Source organism: Nerophis lumbriciformis, linkage group LG24 (genome assembly GCF_033978685.3).
Source record: "Nerophis lumbriciformis linkage group LG24, RoL_Nlum_v2.1, whole genome shotgun sequence".
NCBI classification, from domain to species: Eukaryota; Metazoa; Chordata; class Actinopteri; order Syngnathiformes; family Syngnathidae; genus Nerophis; species Nerophis lumbriciformis.
The window spans coordinates 22,269,210-22,294,161 of record NC_084571.2 but is presented as its reverse complement, the minus strand read 5'-3'; the positions used below and the strand labels follow the sequence as shown (position 1 = coordinate 22,294,161).

Genomic DNA, 24,952 nt, shown 5'->3' with positions numbered 1-24,952 from the left:
AAATGATGTGGAATTAAATGATGGAATGGATTAAGTAAAGAAGTTAAACATTGCACTGATATTATCCAGTTTAAGAGGTTGTTCAAATGAATAGTGCTTACAAAGTACAAAGAAGAAGAATTGTGAGAAATACTTTCAACCTTATTGAAAATAAGATATTCTTCATCTCAGTATATTAATAATGACTTAATTAATTAATTACATATTACAAAACTGTTGTATATACTAATTCACAGATATTTTGTTATAAAAAGGTCAGTAAATGATGTATATATTTGTAAACGCTACGAAGTGGGAAAGGGGTAGGATTAAATAAGCTTTACTTCTTCCTACTCCTGTAAAGTGAAATGATATGAAACTGTGATGTATTATACTGTAAGTGTGTTCATGTTCCAAATAAACTAAAGAAATAAAGAAAGCACTAGTTTATTAGACAGACTTGCAAACTCTGTCGTGATGTAGGCTACAAGATAACATTAACGTTATCAGAAACATACAAAAAGGCTCACGTTAACGTTACCGTTAGCCACTGACTATGCTTAGGTAACGTTAGTCTGGCTAACATTACTGCAGTCCTGGTTGACATAAGAGGTAACGTTACTACAAGTGAGCAGATATGGAATTTAACCAGCAACAGTTAATGTTAGTTACTCACCGGCGTCACCGCCACTGTATCTGGGACTGGGGCAGCTGGCAGAAGAAGAGGGGCGTTCTTCGTCGTCTCTGTCGCTGCTTCAACGCGTGTTGAAGACACGACACGCTTGTTGTGCTTCCCCCCCTTACACGAGAGCAAAGCCTGGCAATAATTGTATATTGCCGCTTCCTCGTTTTTTTTGGTGAAATGAAGCCATGCCTTGGAGCGCTTTTTCCGGTCCATTTTTTTCCTGCTTTCCCCCTCTGCGCCTAATGACTGAGCTACGTGACGTCATTTCTTGTGATGTCCCACGGGGCATTTCTTGTCGGGACGGGATTTGTTCCCAGGTATTCGAATAAAGAACCAACTCTTTTTCTTTACTATAGTGGTCTCGATAACTGGTACCGGTTCTCAAAAAGGGATTCAAGTCCAAGGACTCGGTTCTTTTCTTATCGAACAACCGGGAAAACCGGTTTCGAGTATCATCCCTATGTGTGACTGCCATCTACTGGTCACTTATCATTACACCATGTACCAAATAAAATAGCTTCGAGGTCGGTTAGCAAAACCAGAATTATTCCGTACATTAGGTGCATCGGGTTATAGGGCGCACTGTGGAGTTTTGAGGAAAAAAAAAAGATTTTAAATGCACCTTATAGTCTGTAAAATACGGTAAATAAAGGTGACTGTTGGCGATATTAACATTTAAAAAGTATATCAACTAAAGCACTCCTCATTAGAATTCACGCAACCCCTGCATCTGTATGAATCCAAGTACCGTATTTTTCGGAGTATAAGTCGCTTCGGAGTATAAGTCACACCGGCCGAAAATGCATATTAAAGAAGGGGAAAAACATATATAAGTCGCACTGGAGTATAATTCGCATTTTTTGGGGAAATTTATTTGATAAAACCCAACACCAAGAATAGACATTTGAAAAGCAATTTAAAATAAATAAAGAATAGTGAACAACAGGCTGAATAAGTGTACGTTATATGACGCATAAATAACCAACTGAGAACGTGCCTGGTATGTTAACGTAACATATTATGGTAAAAGTCATTCAAATATCTATAACATATGCTATACGTTTACCAAACAATCTGTCACTCCTAATCGCTAAATCCGATGAAATCTTATACATCTAGTCTCTTACGTGAAGGAGCTAAATAATATTATTTGATATTTTACGGTAATGTGTTAATAATTTCACACATAAGTCGCTCCTGAGTATAAGTCGCACCCCTGGCCAAACTATGAAAAAAACGGCGACTTATAGTCCGAAAAATATGGTATGCGCAGTGTGGACGTTTGAGAAAAATGAAATTAAGTGCGCCTTATAGTCCGAAAAATACGGTGCTATAAACAAATACAGTATTTAAAAAAAAAAATTAATGTAATAATAATGTACCCTGGAGAGTAGACTTCCATGGTATTTCCTTAGAGCCGCTTCTCCGTCAAACACACTATCGACAGTTTTCCCATATTTTCATTGATAAATGTCTAACTTTTAGATATCATTTTAACATCTTTGACTGGTGTTAGACTCATTCTGCTTCAGTATGGTCCAAACTAGCAGTGATGCGCTCAAATTGCTTTGCCAAGTTGGCGACATGCTCGGTCATGTTTTTCATTAATTATTTATTTAACTCAATAAATATCATCCACTTCTCCTCAGCACTGTCCTTCACACTCACTTTCTTTTTTCCCATGCTTGGTAAAACAAAGTTATGTTGCAGTGGTACTCAGTTTTAAGACACCTTTTCACCACTTGTGGCAGTAATGACAATATAAAACAAACAGAAGAAGTCTAGAGCAAAAGTCACAAAGAAGTTTCCTAAGCGCAAGAATTATGACTAAATTGGTAAGGCTGTATTTTCATTTACTCTGTAATTTTAGTTTAGTTGATCTAAGAAGCATATGCATTATTAATTTAGTTTATTTTAGCACTACATAATTGTATGTAAATTATGTTTTCAGCAGTTATTTATGAGCAGAGGTGGGACCAAGTCATTGTTTTGCAAGTCACAAATAAGTCTCAAGCCTCGAGTCAAGTCCCGAGTCAAGACAGGCAAGTCCCAAGTCAAGTCCAAAGTCAAGACTGGAAAGTCTCAAGTCAAGTCCCAAGTCCTGCATTTTGAGTTTCGAGTCCTTTCAAGTTCTTTTAACCACAGACTAATATATTTACACAGATTGTGTATGCTTTTAAAACGCTTTTTTTATTTATTAAAACAAGTGCATTTGAAGACCTCTATGACGAATACAAATAAAGGACCCAGATTTCCCTCGCCCGGACGCGGGTCACCGGGGCCCCCCTCTGGAGCCAGGCCCGGAGGTGGGGCACGATGGCGAGCGCCTGGTGGCCGGGCCTGTCCCCATGGGGCCCGGCCGGGCACAGCCCGAAGAGGCAACGTGGGTCCCCCCTCCAATGGGCTCACCACCCATAGCAGGGGCCATAGAGGTCGGGTGCAGTGTGAGCTGGGCGGCAGCCGACGGCAGGGCACTTGGCGGTCCGATCCTCGGCTACAGAAGCTAGCTCTTGGGACGTGGAACGTCACGTCGCTGGGGGGGAAGGAGCCTGAGCTAGTGCGCGAGGTTGAGAAGTTCCGGCTAGATATAGTCGGACTCACTTCGACGCACAGCAAGGGCTCTGGAACCAGTTCTCTCGAGAGGGGCTGGACTCTCTTCCACTCTGGCGTTGCCGGCAATGAGAGGCGACGGGCTGGGGTGGCAATTCTTGTTGCCCCCCGGCTCAGAGCCTGCACGTTGGAGTTCAACCCGGTGGACGAGAGGGTAGCTTCCCTCCGCCTTCGGGTGGGGGGACGGGTCCTGACTGTGGTTTGCGCTTACGCGCCAAACCGCAGCTCAGAGTACCCACCCTTTTTGGATTCGCTCGAGGGAGTACTTGAGAGTGCTCCCCCGGGTGATTCCCTCGTTCTACTGGGAGACTTCAATGCTCATGTTGGCAGCGACAGTGAAACCTGGAGAGGCGTGATTGGGAAGAATGGCCGCCCGGATCTGAACCCGAGTGGTGTTCTGTTATTGGACTTTTGTGCTCGTCACAGATTGTCCATAATGAACACCATGTTCGAACATAAGGGTGTCCATATGTGCACTTGGCACCAGGACACCCTCGGCCGCAGTTCCATGATCGACTTTGTAGTTGTGTCATCGGATTTGCGGCCTCATGTTTTGGACACTCGGGTGAAGAGAGGGGCGGAGCTTTCAACCGATCACCACCTGGTGGTGAGTTGGCTGCGATGGTGGGGGAGGATGCCGGACAGACCTGGCAGGCCCAAACGCATTGTGAGGGTTTGCTGGGAACGTCTGGCAGAATCTCCTGTCAGAGAGAGTTTCAATTCCCACCTCCGGAAGAACTTTGAACATGTCACGAGGGAGGTGCTGTACATTGAGTCCGAGTGGACCATGTTCCGCGCCTCTATTGTCGAGGCAGCTGATTGGAGCTGTGGCCGCAAGGTAGTTGGTGCCTGTCGTGGCGGTAATCCTAGAACCCGTTGGTGGACACCGGCGGTGAGGGATGCCGTCAAGCTGAAGAAGTAGTCCTATCGGGTTCTTTTGGCTCATAGGACTCCTGAGGCAGCGGACAGGTACCGACAGGCCAAGCGGTGTGCGGCTTCAGCGGTTGCGGAGGCAAAAACTCGGACATGGGAGGAGTTCGGGGAAGCCATGGAAAACGACTTCCGGACGGCTTCGAAGCGATTCTGGACCACCATCCGCCGCCTCAGGAAGGGGAAGCAGTGCACTATCAACACCGTGTATGGTGAGGATGGTGTTCTGCTGACCTCGACTGCGGATGTTGTGGATCGGTGGAGGGAATACTTCGAAGGCCTCCTCAATCCCACCAACACGTCTTCCTATGAGGAAGCAGTGCCTGGGGAATCTGTGGTGGGCTCTTCTATTTCTGGGGCTGAGGTTGCTGAGGTAGTTAAAAAGCTCCTCGGTGGCAAGACCCCGGGGGTGGATGAGATCCGCCCGGAGTTCCTTAAGGCTCTGGATGCTGTGGGGCTGTCTTGGTTGACAAGACTCTGCAGCATCGCGTGGACATCGGGGGCGGTACCTCTGGATTGGCAGACCGGGGTGGTGGTTCCTCTCTTTAAGAAGGGGAACCGGAGGGTGTGTTCTAACTATCGTGGGATCACACTCCTCAGCCTTCCCGGTAAGGTCTATTCAGGTGTACTGGAGAGGAGGCTACGCCGGATAGTCGAACCTCGGATTCAGGAGGAACAGTGTGGTTTTCGTCCTGGTCGTGGAACTGTGGACCAGCTCTATACTCTCGGCAGGGTCCTTGAGGGTGCATGGGAGTTTGCCCAACCAGTCTACATGTGTTTTGTGGACTTGGAGAAGGCATTCGACCGTGTCCCTCGGGAAGTCCTGTGGGGAGTGCTCAGAGAGTATGGGGTATCGGACTGTCTGATTTTGGCGGTCCGCTCCCTGTATGATCAGTGTCAGAGCTTGGTCCGCATTGCCGGCAGTAAGTCGGACACGTTTCCAGTGAGGGTTGGACTCCGCCAAGGCTGCCCTTTGTCACCGATTCTGTTCATAACTTTTATGGACAGAATTTCTAGGCGCAGTCAAGGCGTTGAGGAGATCTGGTTTGGTGGCTGCAGGATTAGGTCTCTGCTTTTTGCAGATGATGTGGTCCTGATGGCTTCATCTGGCCAGGATCTTCAGCTCTCGCTGGATCGGTTCGCAGCCGAGTGTGAAGCGACTGGGATGAGAATCAGCACCTCCAAGTCCGAGTCCATGGTTCTCGCCCGGAAAAGGGTGGGATGCCATCTTCGGGTTGGGGAGGAGACCCTGCCCCAAGTGGAGGAGTTCAAGTACCTCGGAGTCTTGTTCACGAGTGAGGGAAGAGTGGATCGTGAGATCGACAGGCGGATCGGTGCGGCATCTTCAGTAATGCGGACGCTGTATCGATCCGTTGTGGTGAAGAAGGAGCTGAGCCGGAAGGCAAAGCTCTCAATTTACCGGTCGATCTACGTTCCCATCCTCACCTATGGTCATGAGCTTTGGTTTTGACCGAAAGGACAAGATCACGGGTACAAGCGGCCGAAATGAGTTTCCTCCGCCGGGTGGCAGGGCTCTCCCTTAGAGATAGGGTGAGAAGCTCTGTCATCCGGGGGGAGCTCAAAGTAAAGCCGCTGCTCCTCCACATCGAGAGGAGCCAGATGAGGTGGTTCGGGCATCTGGTCAGGATGCCACCCGATCGCCTCCCTCGGGAGGTGTTTAGGGCACGTCCGACCGGTAGGAGGCCACGGGGAAGACCCAGGACACGTTGGGAAGACTATGTCTCCCGGCTGGCCTGGGAACGCCTCGGGATCCCCCGGGAGGAGCTGGACGAAGTGGCTGGGGAGAGGGAAGTCTGGGCTTCCCTGCTTAGGCTGCTGCCCCCGCGACCCGACCTCGGATAAGCGGAAGAAGATGGATGGATGGATGGAAGTGCATTTGAAATTGCAGGAAAAAAAATAGTGGTGACATTGCACTTCATAATAGCACTATTAACCAGTCATTTTAAACATTTAACTCATTCCTTTACAGAATAAACACATTTGAAAAAACAAGTGCAACTGTACTTATTTGCACAAAAGTGTTAACATTGTATTTCCATGGCATATTGCATTGTAACTAGTTCCACAGCAGTTTCTGTCCTGTTCTTACCTTATCTCATTGATCTCATCTCATACTGTATGTGTGTTGATGTGTGCGTACACATGAAAAACATAACAAATACATCAACATAACAATGAACAGAGTTGTACTTTTTAGATGTCAGGGCTCTAAGCAATATGTACACATATCCTTAATACATTTTAACTGACCTTTATTTGACTGTTTGTCTTTTTGTAGGTGGCTAAAATACGCGGTGCTGCTGACCGCCGTCTAACGTTACGTTACTGTGTGTGATACATTGACTAACGTAACGTAACGTTATGTGTAGGTACCTCATGCAACCCTGCTTAAAAAAAATCACGACAAAAAGTATGAATAAAGTAGCGAACTGCAGTGGACGCAACAGATTGCCGTGTTTGCAATGACATTATAACCATAGACATCTTATAAGTAGACGCAGCATTGGCTGCTGTGACGCGAGCAATTTGGCCGTCTTTAAGTGGTGATGAGGAGTCGGCGAGCAGCCTAAACTGACAGTTGACAGGTAGAAAACAAAGATGCCGGGCTGGTGTTCAGCGTTTTCCTACTCAAATGAGCGGACTGTTGAAAATAGGAATCGGGGGATTACTTTTCACAAGTAAGATTTAACATTAACGTACTATTGGTTGTATTTTATGAAAATAATATTACCACAGAGTTGAGAAGGAGCAAAGATCTTCAATATTTGTATGTGAAAATCACAAAGAAATCTTCTGGGGGAGGATGACCCCCCTACAGGGGTTTGGTTGACAAACTTTCTGCCCCACCTAAAACAAAATTCACCAGCCGCCACTGATTATGATGCATTCTCATTTTAGGCAAAGTATAAGACAATACTTTCTTAACAGTATAATTGTAACCAGGAATAAGTCTTCAAGTAACAATATTCAAATACTAACATTGTTGGGTAAGACAGCATTTGGTTTTATTCTGAATCCAGTGAAACTCGAGTCCAAGTCATGTGACTCGAGTCCACAAGAAAGCATTGTCATGGACCCACTAGCTGCGGAAGCTAGCTCTCCAATCAGCTAAACAGACTCAATAATTTCACGGTGACATTTTGGTGAATTCATGAAACTAAAACAACACAAAAAGAATGCTATTGTAAATTAAAAATACTGGCAAAGACACACGTAAATGTGTTAGCATATTAGTTAATACTAACGACGCTAGCTTCATCACATTACGATAGCAAATACAAATATGCATGATAACACCCCTTCAGACATCACACATGGGATCGTTTAGTAAATACAAATTGTTTGTTATAGTGTAAAACTTACCAACGTTGCTTGGACTGATGAATTAAGAACCCATACCAGTAGAACACTATGTGCGGCTCAAAGACGGCAATTGTACTTCCGGTTCAAAGGTCAGTGTAAACAGAAGCGCAATGTGGCATTGCAGAACCTGCAGTGAGCAAACATGTCCAAAAAATGGCATCATAGCACAAACACCTATTCAGTGTTGTTTGCTTTTTTTTTTCTAAAAACTTTTTGCATTATGGCCGTCAGCGAAAAAATAATCCATAAATTAGTCGCACAATTTAACAAGTCGCTGGGTTCAAAGTAGCAAAGATTCACAGCCCTAAGGGATACATATTACTGTTAAAACAGCAATAAAAATGTGTCAAACTCAAGGTCCTGGAGGCCAGATCTGGCCCACCACATCATTTTATTTGGCCCTTGAAAGCCTGGAAATAAAATGTGTCATTAAAATACTTTATATTTTCTTACTAAATGTATTAGTTTTTTCCATTTTGACGGAAAAAATACATGCACTCAATGCAATCGCATATTTTTTAAACATAAATATGTACAAATATATGATAATATATTCAAACAGTGTTTTTGTTCAACTAGAAATAAATACTTGTTATCTGCTTGACTTATGATTTCAAAGCAAGTTCATCAAATTGTAAAATTTTATAAAAAGATTTTACAGCGACTTTATGAAATTTACTTTGGTTTTACAGCATTTTACTGTGCATGAAAAACAGTACCACTGTTTTTTGACCATAAAATGCAGGCTACTGAGCTGCCAGTTTTTTTTACTGTAAAAATGCAGTTTTATATTTACAGTAAAAAAACACTGTCAATTTTACAGTAAAATTCCACCAACTGAGCTGCCAGTTTTGTCCCATGAAAAACAGTGGTACTGTTTTTTCCATTTACAGTAACATGCTGAACACTAAATTTTACGGTAACATTTTTGCCACTGACCTGTCAGTTTTTTTACTGTAAAATCAAATTTTTTTTACATTAAATGCCTGTTAGAAGTGGCCCTCTGAGGGCAAACAACTGCGATACGGCCCTCAATTAAGATGAGTTTGACACCCCTGATTTAGCACAATAGTGGGGCTTTAACAATCAATTCCACACAAGGTTAATTGATTGATTATTGTCCACTCCTAGTTTTTAAATTGTGACTTGTGTTCACAGCGTTACATTCTGGACCTGTTCAAGGGTTTGATCAGCCAACAGAAGTGGGACGACTCAGGTTCCGTGTCTGAGCGAATGCTGCGCAGCCACCTGCTGCTGTTTGCCTGCGTCAGGAACTTCACTCCGTGCGTGACCAAAGCCCAGCAGCTGTTCGACATGTGGAAAGACTCCGACGGCGACATGAGGTCAGGGGTTGCTAATGCGCCAATGATGACGACGTACGAAGTGTAATTACCACGTCTCTGCTTCTCAGCCTCCCCGTTGACGTCATCATGGCCGTGTACGTCGTCGGGGCTCAAACATCGGAAGGGTGGGACTTCCTGTTGGAGAAGTATCGACGGTCTTTGCAAATATCCGTGAAAACACACATCAAGGCTGCCTTGACGTTCACCCCGCTGCGTGACAAGCTCAAATGGTACGTATCTCATGTCAAGTGGGACGTGAAACCTGGTAAAGTAGCAAAAATATAAATGAAGTAATCAGAGACGTGGCTCGTGTGACTGCAGGCATGAGGTCGTAATCAATCTAAGGATCGATGTAAATGACACTGGTCATTTTGCCAGCCTCGACAAAATGTGTGCGTGTTCGTTGTCCTCGTCTCTCGCCTTCAAACTGCCAGCAAGAGAGTTCACTTTGTGCATTAATCTTAGCATCTTTAGTCCGTATTTTACGGACTATAACCCTTATAATTCGGTACGCCTAATGTACGGAATATTTCTGGTTTTCCTTACCGACCTCGAAGCAATTTTATTTAGTACATGGTGTAATGATAAGTGTGACCAGTAGATGGCAGTCACACATAAGAGATACGTGTAGACTGCAATATGACTCAAGTAAACAACACCAACATTTTATATGTTCCATTGAAAATATAGAACATTACACACGGCGCTCAAAATTCTATCAAAATGTTTTAGTACGACTTTGGTAAGCTATGAAGCCGCACCGCTTGATGGATTGTCGGCGCATTAAACATACCAGTATTATTATGGTGTGTGTGTATAAGGTAAGACATATTATCTGGCGTTTTGTTTCGCAATATTATTCAAAAGCAACTTTTCTTACCTTCTGGTACCTGCTGATGTGTATTTGGGATCGGCATAAATCCTGAAAAATTGCACGCGTCCGCCTTTGTAGTACGTGGCGACACCGTAGTCGATAAGCTTCTTCTTTTTCTCTATCTTCTTGTTATGGGACATTCATCCTCCGCTGTTGCCATTTTTAATATAAAGTTGTGTAAAGTTCTTACTTATATCTGTCAATAGACTAGCTGTCAAAGCGCTAAAACATACCGGTATAGTGAGTTTACATTATTCACCCAAGGAACTTTAGTTATTAGAGAGTTCGGGTCGGAAGGTCTTTCACGGGACACATTTCCGGTGTTGTTGTTTCCGGTGAAGAGATGCTGCTCCGTTATTAATTTAAGTAAAGTCTAAATGTCATTAAAACCGTTAGCTCTATCTTTTGACACTTCTTCTACAACTGTCCTTGCACGCTACACCGCTACAACAAAGATGACGGGGAGAAGACGCTGCCGATGGTGAGCCACGTAAATAAGACCGCCCACAAAACGGTGAATCCTGAGGCGACTGTCAGAAAGCTACTTTAAAATGGTCTGTAAAACATAATCCATGCAACATTTTGACCAAAGAACCACCATTACATGTTATGTAGACCACAAGGAAGTGTTTTACATTTAAAAAAATAATGATATGACTCCTTTAATGCGCCTTACAATCCGGTGCGCCCTATGTATGAAAAAAGATTGAAAATAGACAATTAATCTGCAGTGCGCCTTATCCGGTGCGTCATGAAAATACGTGAACCCTCTTGCCATCCAATATCTTTGGCAGGGAAGCTACTTCTCGGTTATTTTTTGGCACCGACTAGAGATGCGCGGTTTGCGGGCACAACCGCGGAGTCCGTGGATTATCCGCGGATCGGGCGGATGAAATTTAAAAAAATTAGATTTTATCCGCGGGTCGGGTGGGGCGGTTGAAAAAAATAAAAAATAGATTTTAAATAGATTCAGGCGGGTGGCAGTTAAACCAATTCGGAAATATATATACATAGTTAAATGTTGTTACCCACATACGAAAAACGAGCAGGCACCTGCAGCATATGCCACAACAGAAAAAAAAAGAAGAAGAGATGGACACTTTTACGGAGCGGAGAAGGGAGCCGTAGCTGAGGCGATCCGCGAGAAGGGCCCGACGCACGTCCAGGGTCACCACCGCACCGACACCCCGCCTCGTCCGCCTTTGCCGCGGCCGGCGTCACGCGCAGCAGGTAAGCAGCTTACCTGCCCGCCACCCCCGTGGCCGGGGGCTCGTAACAGGGGTCACTCCGCGCGCTCCGCCCGCGCAGCTTACCTGCCCGCCACCCCTGTTGCCGGGGGCGCGTAACAGGGGTCACTCCGCGCGCAGTGCGCTCACGAAAGGGGTGGGGCTCACCCTGGTTGATATAGACAGCAGGACGGTGGCCATGTAAGTCGGAACCCGCTAAGGAGTGTGTAACAACCCACCTGCCGAATCAACTAGCCCTGAAAATGGATGGCGCTGGAGCCTCGGGCCCATACCCGGCCGTCGCCGGCAGCGAGACGCGCTTGGAGGTGCGCTCAGCGCGGCTCCCATATGATTGCACACTGGTGTGCGTCTGGGCCGTGACAGCGTGGCACGCGAATGTCTGTGCTGCATTGGATCAGTCTCCTTTCTTTAACAGGCAAAAGCTTTATAACCTCACTAATGCCTTGCATCGTCTATATTAGATATATAACAACGGGCGGGTGCGGGCGGATGCGGTTCTGATCAAATGTTACATCGGGTGGATGGCGGATGGTTGACGACTTTCTGATGCGGTTGCGGATTAAATAATTGCCTATCCGCGCATCTCTAGCACCGACTGAATCCCGCCGGTCCTACCGGACACCCATCCATCCATTTCCTACCGCTTGTCCCTTTCAGGGTTGCGGGGGGTCGCTGAAGCCTATCTCAGCTGCATTCGGGCGGTAGGCGGGGTACACCCTGGACAAGTCGCCACCTCATCGCAGGGCCAACACAGATAGACAGACAACATTCACACTCACATTCACACACTAGGGACCATTTAGTGTTGACAATGAACCTATCCCCAGGTGCATGTCTTTGGAGGTGGGAGGAAGCCGGACACACATTCACGTAAAATCCAACGGTGCCATGTTTCAATGCCTGGTTGCAGACTCAGCCGACCGACTCTTTGCACTTCGGCACTTGGTGATTACTCCAGCTTAGCCAAACTACCTCTCAGTAATGTTGCAATTTTTTTGATGCCAACAAACCATTTGACACAAAAAAATGCTCCAACGTAAGTTAAGCAAGGCTCCACTTTTCTACAAATGCCTTAGCTTGATGCCTTTAAACATTGACTTTAGTATTGATATGCTACTCATTAGCATTAGCGATTTTAACATTTTATTTTCAATACCTTCAAATTTGTTATTGGAAACTAGCTTACCACCACCTGTGTGAATGTGGAGTGAATGAATAATGGGTTCTCACTTCTCTGTGAGCGCTTTGAGTATCAATGTCAATAGAAAAGCGCTATTTGGATTTAATCCATTATTATTATTATTATTATTATTACAACTAAAATGCATGTTACCTTAAAAGAGCTGTTGCGTAAAAAGTACAATACGTACTGTGTTAGGGTTGTATCGATACCAATATTTTGGTACCGGTACCAAAATGTATTTCGATATCTTTCTAAATAAAAGGGACCACAAAAAAATGTTATTGCAATCGAAGAACAATTTAGTCTTTAAATAAAATAGTGGACATAATAGACAACTTGTCTTTTAGTAGTAAGTAAAACAAACAAAGACTCCTAATTAGTCTGCTGACGTATGCAGTAACATATTGTGTCATTTATCATTCTATTATTTTGTCAACATTGTGAGGCACTAGTGTTGTCCGGTACCAAAATGTTTTTCGGTACTTTTCCAAATAAAGGGGACCACAAACATTTTTATTATTGTCTTTATTTTAACAAAAAATCTCAGGGTACATTAAACATATGTTTATTATTGTAATTTTGTCCTTAAATAAAATAGTGAACATACTAGACAACTTGTCTTTTAGTAGTAAGTAAACAAACAAAGACTTCTAATTAGTCTGCTGACGTATGCAGTAATATATTGTGTCATTTATCAATCTATTATTTTGTCAACATTATAAAGAGCAAGCTGTAGAAATTGATTATTAATCCACTTGTTCATTTACTGTTAATATCTGGTTATTTTCTGTGTCAACATGTTTTATCTACACTTCTGTTAAAATTTAATAATCACTTAATATATATAATAGAACATTTGGCAAAAATACCGGACAATTCTTTAAATTTCATGGCTGGCTTCAGCGTGGACACTCCGTGGTCACATACGACCGCCAGACAATTCTGGATGTAGATAGATCAGGCCGTTTTGGACTGAAAGATGCGTGTATGTTGTACCTCCTCGCTAGCAGGGGAATACTTCGCCGGCTACATCCAGCAGCCTTTGACGCAGCGGAGTCAAGTACCAGCGGTACTATGTTTCGGTCGGATAGGAGTAGAACTCTCACTGGTAAATCCCGAGGCGGTGGTGTTTGCATATACGTCAATAATAACTGGTGCAATAATGGGAAGATAGTATCACGTCACTGCTCTCCTGATGTTGAACTATTAACTATAAAATGCAGGCCATTTTATTTACCCAGGGAATTTAGTGCTATGATCTTCACAGTAGTGTACATTCCCCCCAGTGCTAACACCAAAGAAGCTTTGAATGCTTTGTATTGCTCCATCAATGAACTGCAATCTACACATCCAGAGGGAATTTTCATCGTGAAAGGGGATTTTAATCAAGCTAACATGAAAACAGTTTTCCCTCATTTCCATCAATATGTGAATTTTGCAACCAGGGGTGGAAGCAAGCTGGACTTGGTTTATAGTAATATTAAACGGGCGTATAAAGTTGCACCTCGGCTCCTCAGACCATCTATCTGTGATGCTAATTCCTGCATACAAGCCCCTGCTGATCAGGAAGCAAGCTACAGTGAAGCAGGTGAGGACCTGGCCAGAGGGAGCAATGTCAGCATTACAAGACTGCTTCGAAACCACAGACTGGGACATGTTCAAAGCAGCCACCACCGAAAATCACCACACGTGTGGAGGAGTATGCAGAGTCTGTGTCCGCATACATTCAGAAGTGCATGGAGGATGTCAGTGTGATCAAGAACATCCCCACAAGGGCCAACGAGAAACCCTGGATGAACAGTGAGGTACGTGCAATGCTGAAGGCTCGGAACAAGGCTTTTAAGTCTGGCGACATGGTAGCATTAAAATCAGCCTGAACTGTGCCATTAAGGTTGCAAAGCGTGCTCACAGTCAGAAAGTGCAGGACTTCTTCGAGAACCCTACAAACACTAGACGAATGTGGCAGGGCATACAGGTCATCACGGACTATAACGCTGCCCCCTGTCCCTGTGACAACAGTATCAGCTTCCTAGATGACCTTAACAACTACTTTGCAAGGTTTGAGGCACTTAACACCACTCCGGCGAGAAAATCCATCCCTCGCCCTGATGAGCAGCCGCTCAACCTGGATTTAGCGGATGTCCGGAAAACCCTGAGGAGAGTGAACCCCCGGAAAGCACCGGGACCTGATGACATTCCGGGCAAGGTGCTTAAGGGATGTGCAGACCAGCTGTCTGGGGTTCTCACAGACATCTTCAACATCTCGCTGACCCAGGCTGTGGTACCATCATGTTTTAAGACGGCCACAATCATCCCAGTGCCTAAAAAAACCACAATCTCCTCCCTCAATGATTACCGCCCCGTTGCACTCACCCCCATTATAATGAAGTGCTTCGAGAGGCTGGTAAAGGAATATATTGTCTCCAGACCTCCCCCCACATCGACCCATACCAATTTGCTTATCGCCCTAACCGCTCTACAGAGGACGCCATCTCCTCTGCACTCCACCTGAGCTTAGAACATCTGGAAGGAAAGGACACACACGTGCGGATGTTGTTTCTGGACTTCAGCTCAGCATTCAACACCATCATCCCGCAGCACTTGGTGAGCAAACTGGCCCCCCTTGGATTCAGTACCCCCCTATGCAACTGGCTGCTTGACTTCCTCACAGACAGACCCCAATCTGTGAGAGTGGGCAACAACACCTCCAGTGCCATCTCCCTGAGCACCGACTCCCCCCAGGGCTGCGTCCTGAGTCCGCTGCTGTTCACGTTGATGACCCATGACTGCTGCGCCAGGTCGACTACTAACCACATAGTGAAGTATGCGGACGACACGACAGTAGTGGGCCTCATCCGTGACAACAACGACATGGACTACAGGGAGGAGGTGTAACATCTGGTTGACTGGAGCAGAACCAACAACCTGGTCCTGAATGTCGACAAGACCAAGGAGATCATCGTTGACTTCAGGAAGCACCAGTCCAGCCACGCTCCACTCTACATCAACGGCACAGCGGTGGAGATAGTAAGCAGCACCAAGTTCCTGGGGGTGCATATAACTGACAATATAACCTGGTCCCTACACACCGGAGCTCTTGTAAAAAGAGCTCAGCAGCGCATGCACTTTTTGCGTCGGATGAAAAGAGCACAGCTCCCTCCCCCCATTCTCACCACATTCTACAGAGGCACTATAAAGAGCTTGCTGACCAACATCATATCTATCTGGACTGGAGCCTGCAATGCCTCAGACTGGAAGTCTCTCCAGAGAGTGGTGAGGACGGCAGAAAAGATCATCAGGACTCCTCTTCCTCCTATTCAGGAGATCGCAAAAAGCCGCTGCCTGACCAGGGCTCAGAAAATCTGCAAAGATTCCTCCCACCCCCACCAAGGACTGTTTTCACTGCTGGACTCTAGAAAGAGGTTCCACAGCCTCCGAAGCAGAACCTCCAGGTTCTCTAACAGCTTCTTCCCTCAGGCTGTAAGACTCTTGAACGCATCATAATTAAATTATCCCCTCAACTCCCCCCAAAATGGATTAACTCGCTGGAATAAAAAATACAATATAACATACATCCATAAACGTGGACGCATGTGAAAAAGTGCAATATATTTATCTGTACAGTAATCTATTTATTTATTTATATATATTTATTTATTTTATATATATTTATATATTATTTATATATATTTTATTTATTTATATATGCACCTTATTGCTTTTTTATCCTGCACTACCATGAGCTTATGTTATGAAATTTCATTCTTATCTGTGCTGTAAAGTTCATATTGGAATGACAATAAAAAGGAAGTCTAAGTCTATCCTTCTGTTGTTTGATACTTTAGTTTTTGATGACACCACAAATGTAGGTATCAATCCGATACCAAGTAGTGACAGGATCGTACATTGGTCATATTCAAAGTCCTCGTGTGTCCAGGGACGTATTTCCTGATTTTATAAACATAATATTAATAAAAATAAAAAAAACGAAATAAGATTTTGTGATGCTAAACAATGTCGACGTAATCATAGTAGTATCGACTAGATACGCTTTTGTACTTGGTATCATTACAGTGGATGTTAGGTGTAGATCCACCAATGGCGTTTGTTTATATTGTAGCGTCCCGGAAGAGTTGGTGCTGCTGGGAATTCTAGGAATTTGTTCTGTAGTGTTTATGTTGTGTTGCGGTGCAAATATTCTCCCAAAATGTGTTTGTCATTGTTGTTTAGTTTGGGTTCACTATATTGCACAGGTTTATGACAGTGTTGGCGTTGTTCATATGGCCACCCTTAGTATGACCTGTATGGCTGTTGACTAAGTACGCACTTCATTTACTGGTGTGTAGTGTGTTTAGGGATGTCCCGATTCGATATTTGGATCGGATCGGCCGCCGATATTTGCCAAAAAATGCGTATCGGCAAGGCATGGGAAAATGCCGATCCAGATCCAGTTTAAAAAAAAACTCCGGTCCATGTTTTCCAACGCACCGATTTAAATAATACATTCCACTTTTCTGCTGTTCCCTAATTTCCGTTTCGCATTTTCCAGCACACCTTCAACACATCCACAGGTCTGTGAATTCTCACGCAGTTGCTTTTAGCTGCTGGCATTACACGACAGGCTCTTCTCACTCTTTCCTGTGTCTCCCTCTCACAGACAGCAAGCGCACCTTCTTACACACGTCACATATGTCTACGTCATACGTCACATACGCATACGTCCTACCGAGCAGAGAGGGAGCAGCATGGCTAACGTTAGCTGTGATGCTAGCGCAGCCGCTAAGGTGCGCGCCTGTGCAATTGCGCACTGCTCAAGCGTCCTCTGCGCACGGCAAATCTATGCCATGCACAAAATCAAATAAAAAAATAAGCGCATAACAATTTTCGACACACGGACACGACAGAGAAAACAGTTTTCGTCATCATTGTTCAAATATTGTAACGTCTGTCGAGACGCTTATCTCCATTCGGTGCCACACGCCCACACCATCAAAATGGCGAGGCAAACATTTCCAGATCAACACCTAATGAAAAAAATAGTGATTTTTTTAGTTGTGATTTCCTTTCTTTGCATGAAAGTTTAAAAGTAGCATATATTAATGCAGTATGAAGAAGAATGTTTTAATGTAGACACAGAATCATCATACTGCTGTGATTATATGCATCAAGTGTTCATTCAAGGCTAAGGCAAAATATCCACATATATATCGTGTATCGCAATATGGCCTTAAAATATCGCAATTTTAATAAAAAATGCCATATAACCCAGCCCTAGTTCAATGATGCCATTTCTGTTTGTCATGTATAATTTTGTCTATTTTGTGTTTATCCTTGAATAAACAGGTCAGTTTCTTGTTACCAACCATTGTGTATTATTCAAACTCCCCTAATTCAGCTGGCTAGTTGTTATCAAGAGTACTAAAACCCTTTTCAACATGATTCTGACAACTAAGTAGGCTAAATAACTTTAAACTTTAATACATGCTCGGATAGGCCAGTATCGGTCAGTATCGGTATCGGATCGGAAGTGCAAAAACAATATCGGTATCGGATCGGAAGTGCAAAAACCTGGATCGGGACATCCCTAAGTGTGTTGAAAGTCAAGATGATGGTTTTAATGATTAATGATCAGGCATAATGAAGGCTTGGTTAGATTTTGCCAATTATAGACCATTTTAAAAATGTCCATTGTCATGTTTCTGTGTGTGCTGTGGTGTGTAGTGAAGCATATAAAGCTATCACTCATCCTACAAGGATGATAATTGAAATAAATGTAATTGATATGTCTCGATGGAGACATGGATTAGTGGTTTTGAAGTAGTTACAAAACTGCTGACTCTGGACAGACATTAGCTGCCAGCTAGCTAGCCATGTTTTAAAGCACCTCTTCCTTAAGGCGTTTCAGTGTTATAACTTCACCTTTATCACTAGTTATTAAGTCAACATTTGTCCTTTCTCCCTTTTCTGTGTACACACTGTGTCTGCTTGTAAGTCAATCAATCAATCAATCAATGTTTATTTATATAGCCCTAAATCACAAGTGTCTCAAAGGGCTGCACAAGCCACAACGACATCCTCGGTACAGAGCCCACATAAGGGCAAGGAAAAACTCACCCCAGTGGGACGTCGATGTGAATGACTATGAGAAACCTTGGAGAGGACCGCATATGTGGGTTAGGGGTTAGTCCTCCCATTTCCAGGGACATATTTCCTGAGTTTATAAACATAATATGAATTTTTTTTAAAAAGGAAAAAAATATTTTGTGACGATAAAAAATATCGATGTAATCATAGTAGTATCGACTAGAAACGCTCTTGTACTTGGTGTCATTACAGTGGATGTCAGGTGTTGATCCACACATGGCATTTTCAGGCGCTCTAGCTTTTGTTTGCGGTGACGCCGGTGAGCTATCGTATCCTCCTACGGTGTGTAGTGAAGCATGTTTAGCTATTCCTCTAAGAAACTTACTTTATTTGTTGCCATGGAGGCCAGGATTAGTGATTGAGAAGTAGCTAAAACACTGCAGCGGATGGATGTTAGCTGCTACCTAGCTAGCCATGTCTTAAAGCACCTCTTCCTGAGGGTGTTTCAGTGTTATAACTTCACCTTTAGTTTTTAGACCAAAAAGTGTCCGTTCTCCCTTTTCTGTCTACACACTGTGTCTGCTTGTAAGTACTCTGTGTGTGCGTGCTGCCGAACATGCCCGTTGGGAACTGGTACTTTTCAGAGTATAGTACCATTTTTGATTCATTAGTACCACGTTAATATACTAGTATCGGTATACCGTACAACCCTATACTGTATTAACACTTTGTAGGGGGCGGCAACAGACAGCAGAAATTACCAACACATCATAAACTACACACTGCCGCCATCAAACGTCTTGGACTTGCAACTTAGTGTCATACTTGCAAATAACACTCAGAAACGTGAGATGATAATAACTATTATTATTATAATCATCTCATTTTAAATGTTGCAATAAAAAAATATTTTATTATCAAAAATAATATTAATTAACATACAAGGAAGGACCAACATTTTTTACCATTTGTATCCACTACCAGGTAGTAATTGGTACCGTATCGTTTCAAATGTGAACGGCACCCATCCCTAGCTATCATACACACACGCTGTCAGGTCAGTGTATCTTTTCCTTTTCATGAATTGGTGATTGAAAGTGGTTGGTGCCTGTCGTGGCGGTAATCCTAGAACCCGCTGGTGGACACCAGCAGTGACGGATGCGGTCAAGCTGAAGAAAGAGTCCTATCGGGTCCTTTTGGTTCATGACACTCCAGGGGCTGCGGACAGGTACCGACAGGCCAAGCGAGGTGCGGCTTCACCTCCCTGAGGGTGATCAAGGGTGATGGGTCAAATGCAGAGAATAATTTCGCCACACCTGGTGTGTGTGACAATCATTGGCACTTTAACTTAACTTCAGCGATCACAGAGGCAAAAACTTGGACATGGGAGGAGTTTGGGGAAGCCATGGAAAACGACTTCCGGACGGCTTCGAAGTGATTCTGGTCCACCATCCGCCGCCTCAGGGGGGGAACCAGTGCATTGTCAACACCGTGTATGGTGAGGATGGTGTGCTGCTGACCTCTACTGCGGCTGTTGTGGATCGGTGGAGGGAATACTTTGAAGACCTCCTCAATCCCACCAACACATCTTCCTATGAGGAAGCAGTGCCTGGGGAATCTGTGGTGGGCTCTCCTATATCTGGGGCTGAGGTTGCCGAGGTAGTTAAAAAGCTCCTCTGTGGCAAGGCCCCGGGGTTGGATGAGATCCGCCCGGAGTTCTTTAAGGCTCTGGATGCTGTGGGGCTGTCTTGGTTGATAAGACTCTGCAACATCGCGTGGACATCGGGGGCGGTACCTCTGGATTGGCAGACAGGGGTGGTGGTTCCTCTCTTTAAGAAGGGAAACCGGAGGGTGTGTTCCAACTATCATGGGATCACACTCTTCAGCCTTCCCGGTAAGGTCTATTCAGGTGTACTGGAGGAGGCTACGCCGGCTAGTCGAAGCTCGGATCCAGGAAGAACAGTGTGGTTTTCATCCTGGTCGTGGAACGGTAGACCAGCTCTATACTCTCGACAGGGTCCTTGAGGGTGCATGGGAGTTTGCCCAACCAGTCTAAATGTGCTTTGTAGACTTGGACAAGGCATTCGACCGTGTCCCCCGGGAAGTCCTGTGGGGAGTACTCAGAGACTATGGGGTAGCGGACTGTCTGATTGTGGCGGTCCGCTCCCTGTATGATCAGTGTCAGAGCTTGGTCCGCATTGCCGGACACATTTCCAGTGAGAGTTGGACTGCGCCAAGGCTGCCCTTTGTCACCGATTCTGTTCATAACTTTTATGGACATAATTTCTAGATGCAGTCATGGCGTTGAGGGGAGATCCGGTTTGGTGGCTGCAGGATTAGGTCTCTGCTTTTTGCAGACAATGTGGTGCTGATGGCTTCAACTGGCCAGGATCTTCAGCTCTCACTGGATCGGTTCGCAGCCGAGTGTGAAGCGACTGGGATGAGAATCAGCACCTCCAAGTCCGAGTTCATGGTTCTCGCCCGGGAAAGGGTGGAGTGCCATCTCCAAGTTGGGGAGGAGATCTTGCCCCAAGTGGAGGAGTTCAGCAAGTTCCTAGGAGTCTTGCTCACGAGTGGGAAAAGAGTGGATCGTGAGATCGACAGGATCAGTGTGGCGTCTTCAATAATGCGGACGCTATATCAATCCGTTGTGGTGAAGAAGGAGCTGAGCCGGAAGGCAAAGCTCTTAATTTACCGGTCGATCTACGTGCCCATCCTCACCTATGGTCATGAGCTTTGGGTTATGACCGAAAGGATAAGATCACGGGTACAAGCGGCCAAAATGAGTTTCCTCCGCCGGGTGGCGGGTCTCTCTCTAAGAGATAGGGTGAGAAGCTCTGTCATCCGGGACGAACTCAGAGTAAAGCCGCTGCTTCTCCACATTGAGAGGAGCCAGATGAGGTGGTTCGGGCATCTGGTCAGGATGCCACCTGAACACCTCCCTAGGGAGGTGTTTAGGGCACGTCTGACCGGCAGGAGGCAAAGGGGAAGACCCAGGACACGTTGGGAAGACTATGTCTCCCGGCTGGCCTGGGAACGCCTCGGGATCCCCCGGGAAGAGCTGGTCGAAGTTGCTGGGGAGAGGGAAGTCTGGGCTTCTCTGGTTAGGCTGCTGCCCCCGCGACCCGACCTCGGATAAGCGGAAGAAAATGGATGGATTGATGGTGATTGAAAAACAAGAAAACAATCGGTTTAGTTGAATTTCATTTTGAAATACAAAAACGTTTATTGAAATACCAAGTGTTCTCACAAAATCACTAAATATAAAAGTGCTTGGATTTTCATTAAATTTTTCCATGTACTGAAAATTTAAAACACAAAACAGCAGACCAAAAACAGATACTTTTCTATTTTCCAACACTAGAACCCAGAAGTTGCTGTTCAAAGACAAGACTGACCTGTAGGAAATAAAATAAAAAAAACAGTATGTTGTGGTATCCTGCATCAGAAAGACCATGATCATGGATCAATATGTTTTTATAGTCTAGTTATAATCTCATTGTCCCATTGGGTTGAGTTTTTCCTTGCCCTGATGTGGGATCTGAGCCAATGATGTCGTTGTGGCTTGTGCAGCCCTTTGAGACACTTGTGATTTAGGGCTATATAAGTAAACATTGATTGATTGATTGATAATATAGTATGGGAGTAGATTGTTCCCAAATTTTTCACACACCCCTTTGCTTTAAGGTGGTCGATATATTGGCAAATGTTATTATGTCAGCAAAAGCCTCTAAACTCTAAACTCGCCATTGTGTGTATTTTATATTCTCCTGGGTCCTCCTTGGTCTTCTTCTACTTTTGTTTACCTGCAAGCTCTAATCCATGCCAAACTACAAAACCCAAAACTAGTGAAGTTGGCACGTTGTGTAAATTGTAAATAAAAACAGAATACAATAATTTGCAAATCCTTTTCAACTTATATTCAATTGAATATGCTGCAAAGACAACATACTTAATGTTCAAACTGAAAAACTTTGTTATTTTTTGCAAATATTCGTTCATTTGGAATTTGATGCCTGCAACATGTTTCACAAAAACTGGCACAAGTGGCAAAAAAGACTGAGAAAGTTGAGGAATGCTCATCAAACACTTATTTGGAAAATCCCACAGGTGAACAGGCTAATTGGGAACAAGTGGGTACCATGATTGGGTATAAAAGCAGCTTCCATGAAATGCTCAGTCATTCACAAACAAGGATTGGGCGAGGGTCACCACTTGGTCAACAAATGTGTGAGCAAAATGTCCAACAGTTTAAGAAAAACATTTCTCAACGAGCTATTGCAAGAAATTTAGGGATTTCACCATCTACGGGCCGTAATATCATCAAAGGGTTCAGAGAATCTGGAGAAATCACTGCACGTAACATTGAATGCCTGTGACCTTCGATCCCTCAAGTGGTACTGCATCAAAAAGCGACATCAGTGTGTAAAGGATATCACCACATGGGCTCAGGAACACTTCAGAAAATCACTGACAGTAACTACAGTTTGTCTCTGGATCTGTAAGTGCAAGATAAAACTCTCCTATGCAAGGCGAAAACCGTTTATCAACAACACCCAGAAACGCCGTCGGCTTTGCTGGGCCCGAGCTCATCTTGGGGTTTGTAAAATAAGAAAAACAAAACATGACACTGTACATTTTTTGTTTTACTTTAAAAACGAACGATGAAAACAACGCTTAGTGGTGGTTTAAAATGGGAAAACAGATTCTCTTTGGCACTGAAAAAAAGAACACTTTTTTTTTTTTTGTATTTCAGACAGAAATTAAAAATACTCCAATATTATCATTTGTGAAAACAATACACGACTAAAACATACGCTCACCAAGTTAGCCTCTTAATTTATTGTGTAATTTAGCAAGGCAGGCCAAAGTGTTTTTTTTTCAAAGGTGCGGCGCCACCAAAGGTGAGTAAAAGTAATGTTTTCATTCTGATAATCTCTTTTAGAATTATTTTTCAACTTAAGTGTTTCACTGATATCAATAATGAACTTGTTATAAACATCTCATAACTATACATGCTAACTTTTGCTGTAGTTAATATCTTCTCATCAAGTTGTATTTATAAAACTTCCTAATTACTGTACCTATTTCTTCTGAGCGCTGCTAAGGTGATATTTCCATCTGTTGTATGTTATAGTTATAATAATTCTACTGTTAAAATATAATTGTATCCATGTACGATGTATAAATTTGACCTCATCTTCTCAAACCCCATGTTAGCCATGATAGAGCCAGTTGCAGGTTACCTTGCTCAGCAACTAATATTTACATTGTACAAAACCCAAAACCAGTGAAGTTGGCACGTTGTGTAATTTGTAAATCCTTTTCAACTTATATTCGATTGAGTAGACAGCAAAGACAAGATATTTAATGTTCAAATTGAGAAACTTCATTTTTTTTGCAAATCATTTAATTAGAATTTAAAGGCAGCAACACGTTGCAAAAAAGTTGGCACGGGTGCATTTTTACCACTGTGTTACTTGGCTTTTCCTTTTAACATCACTCAGTAAACGTTTGGGAACTGAGGAGACCAATTTTTGAAGCTTTTCAGGTGGAATCCTTTCCCATACTTGGCAAGTTGTTCAACAGTCCAGGGTCTCCGTTGTTGTATTTGACGTTTCAATGGGAGACAGGTCTGGACTACAGACAGGCCAGTCTAGTACCCACACTCTTTTACTATGAAGCCATGCTGTTGTAACATGTGCAGAATGTGACTTGGCATTGTCTTGCTGAAATAAGCAGGGGCGTCCATGAAAAAGACGTTGCTTGGATGGCAACATACAGTATGTTGCTCCAAAACCTGTATGTACCTTGCAGCAATAATGGTGCCTTCACAGATGTGTAAGTTATCTATGCCTTAGAATGTTCCAAGTAAGTGATGAGCATTCCTCAACTTTCTCAGTCTTTTTTGCCACTTGTGCCAGCTTTTTTGAAACATGTTGCAGGCATCAAATTCCAAATGAGCTAATATTTGCAAAAAGTAACAAAGTTTACCTAGTTCGAACCTCAAGTATATTGTCTTTGCAGTCTATTCAATTAAATATAAGTTAAAAATGATTTTCAAATCATTGTATTTTGTTTTTATTTACCATTTACACAACGTGCTAACTTCACTGGTTTTGTGTTTTGTACACAAATAAAGTTGTTGTAGTGTCAATTGATTTCAGTTGGTTCACGTTTTAAATCCTTATTTATTTACAAACACAAAGAATGATGTATCATTTGAAAATACACTATTTGGGACCTTTGGAAATGATGGATTTTTAATTGCAATTTTTAGGGGACATGGCGTGTTTGTTTGTGTTTCCGTGCAATCTCATCGCTGAGTAATCATTTGTCATCCAAGGATATGCTTTGCAAAACCTGGTCGGACTCCCTATTACTGTAAAAGTTTATTTTGTAATTCAGAATATTATTCATAATTTTAATTTGTTAATTTGTATCATTACATTTTTTTTTTTGCTAGAATTGTATTTATCTTTCAATGAATTAATTATTTTTTATTTCATTATTAAGCTAAATTAAAAACAATACTTATATTAATGGAAATACTGATAGGCAGTACATTTCAGTACCTTATACCAATACTGAGATGCATTATTAAATATGATATGTATGGGGGGCGTGGTAGGC

At 43.6% G+C, this 24,952-nt stretch overlaps 1 protein-coding gene across 4 annotated transcripts in view; it reads left to right on the top strand.

Moving 5' to 3' along the window:
* Positions 1-24,952, top strand: part of erap1b (endoplasmic reticulum aminopeptidase 1b) — an 81,099-nt gene that overhangs the window by 44,588 nt on the left and 11,559 nt on the right. For 2 of the 4 annotated variants that reach the window (XM_061981807.1, XM_061981806.1), the window contains exons 15-16: positions 8,747-8,931; positions 9,000-9,161. In XM_061981807.1, coding sequence (XP_061837791.1) covers positions 8,747-8,931; positions 9,000-9,161 — 347 coding nt within the window. Of the gene's footprint in view, positions 1-8,746; positions 8,932-8,999; positions 9,162-11,879; positions 12,673-13,752; positions 14,050-24,952 lie in introns of those variants that run through there. The other 2 variants (XM_061981810.2, XM_061981808.1) reach the window with 2 other exon arrangements.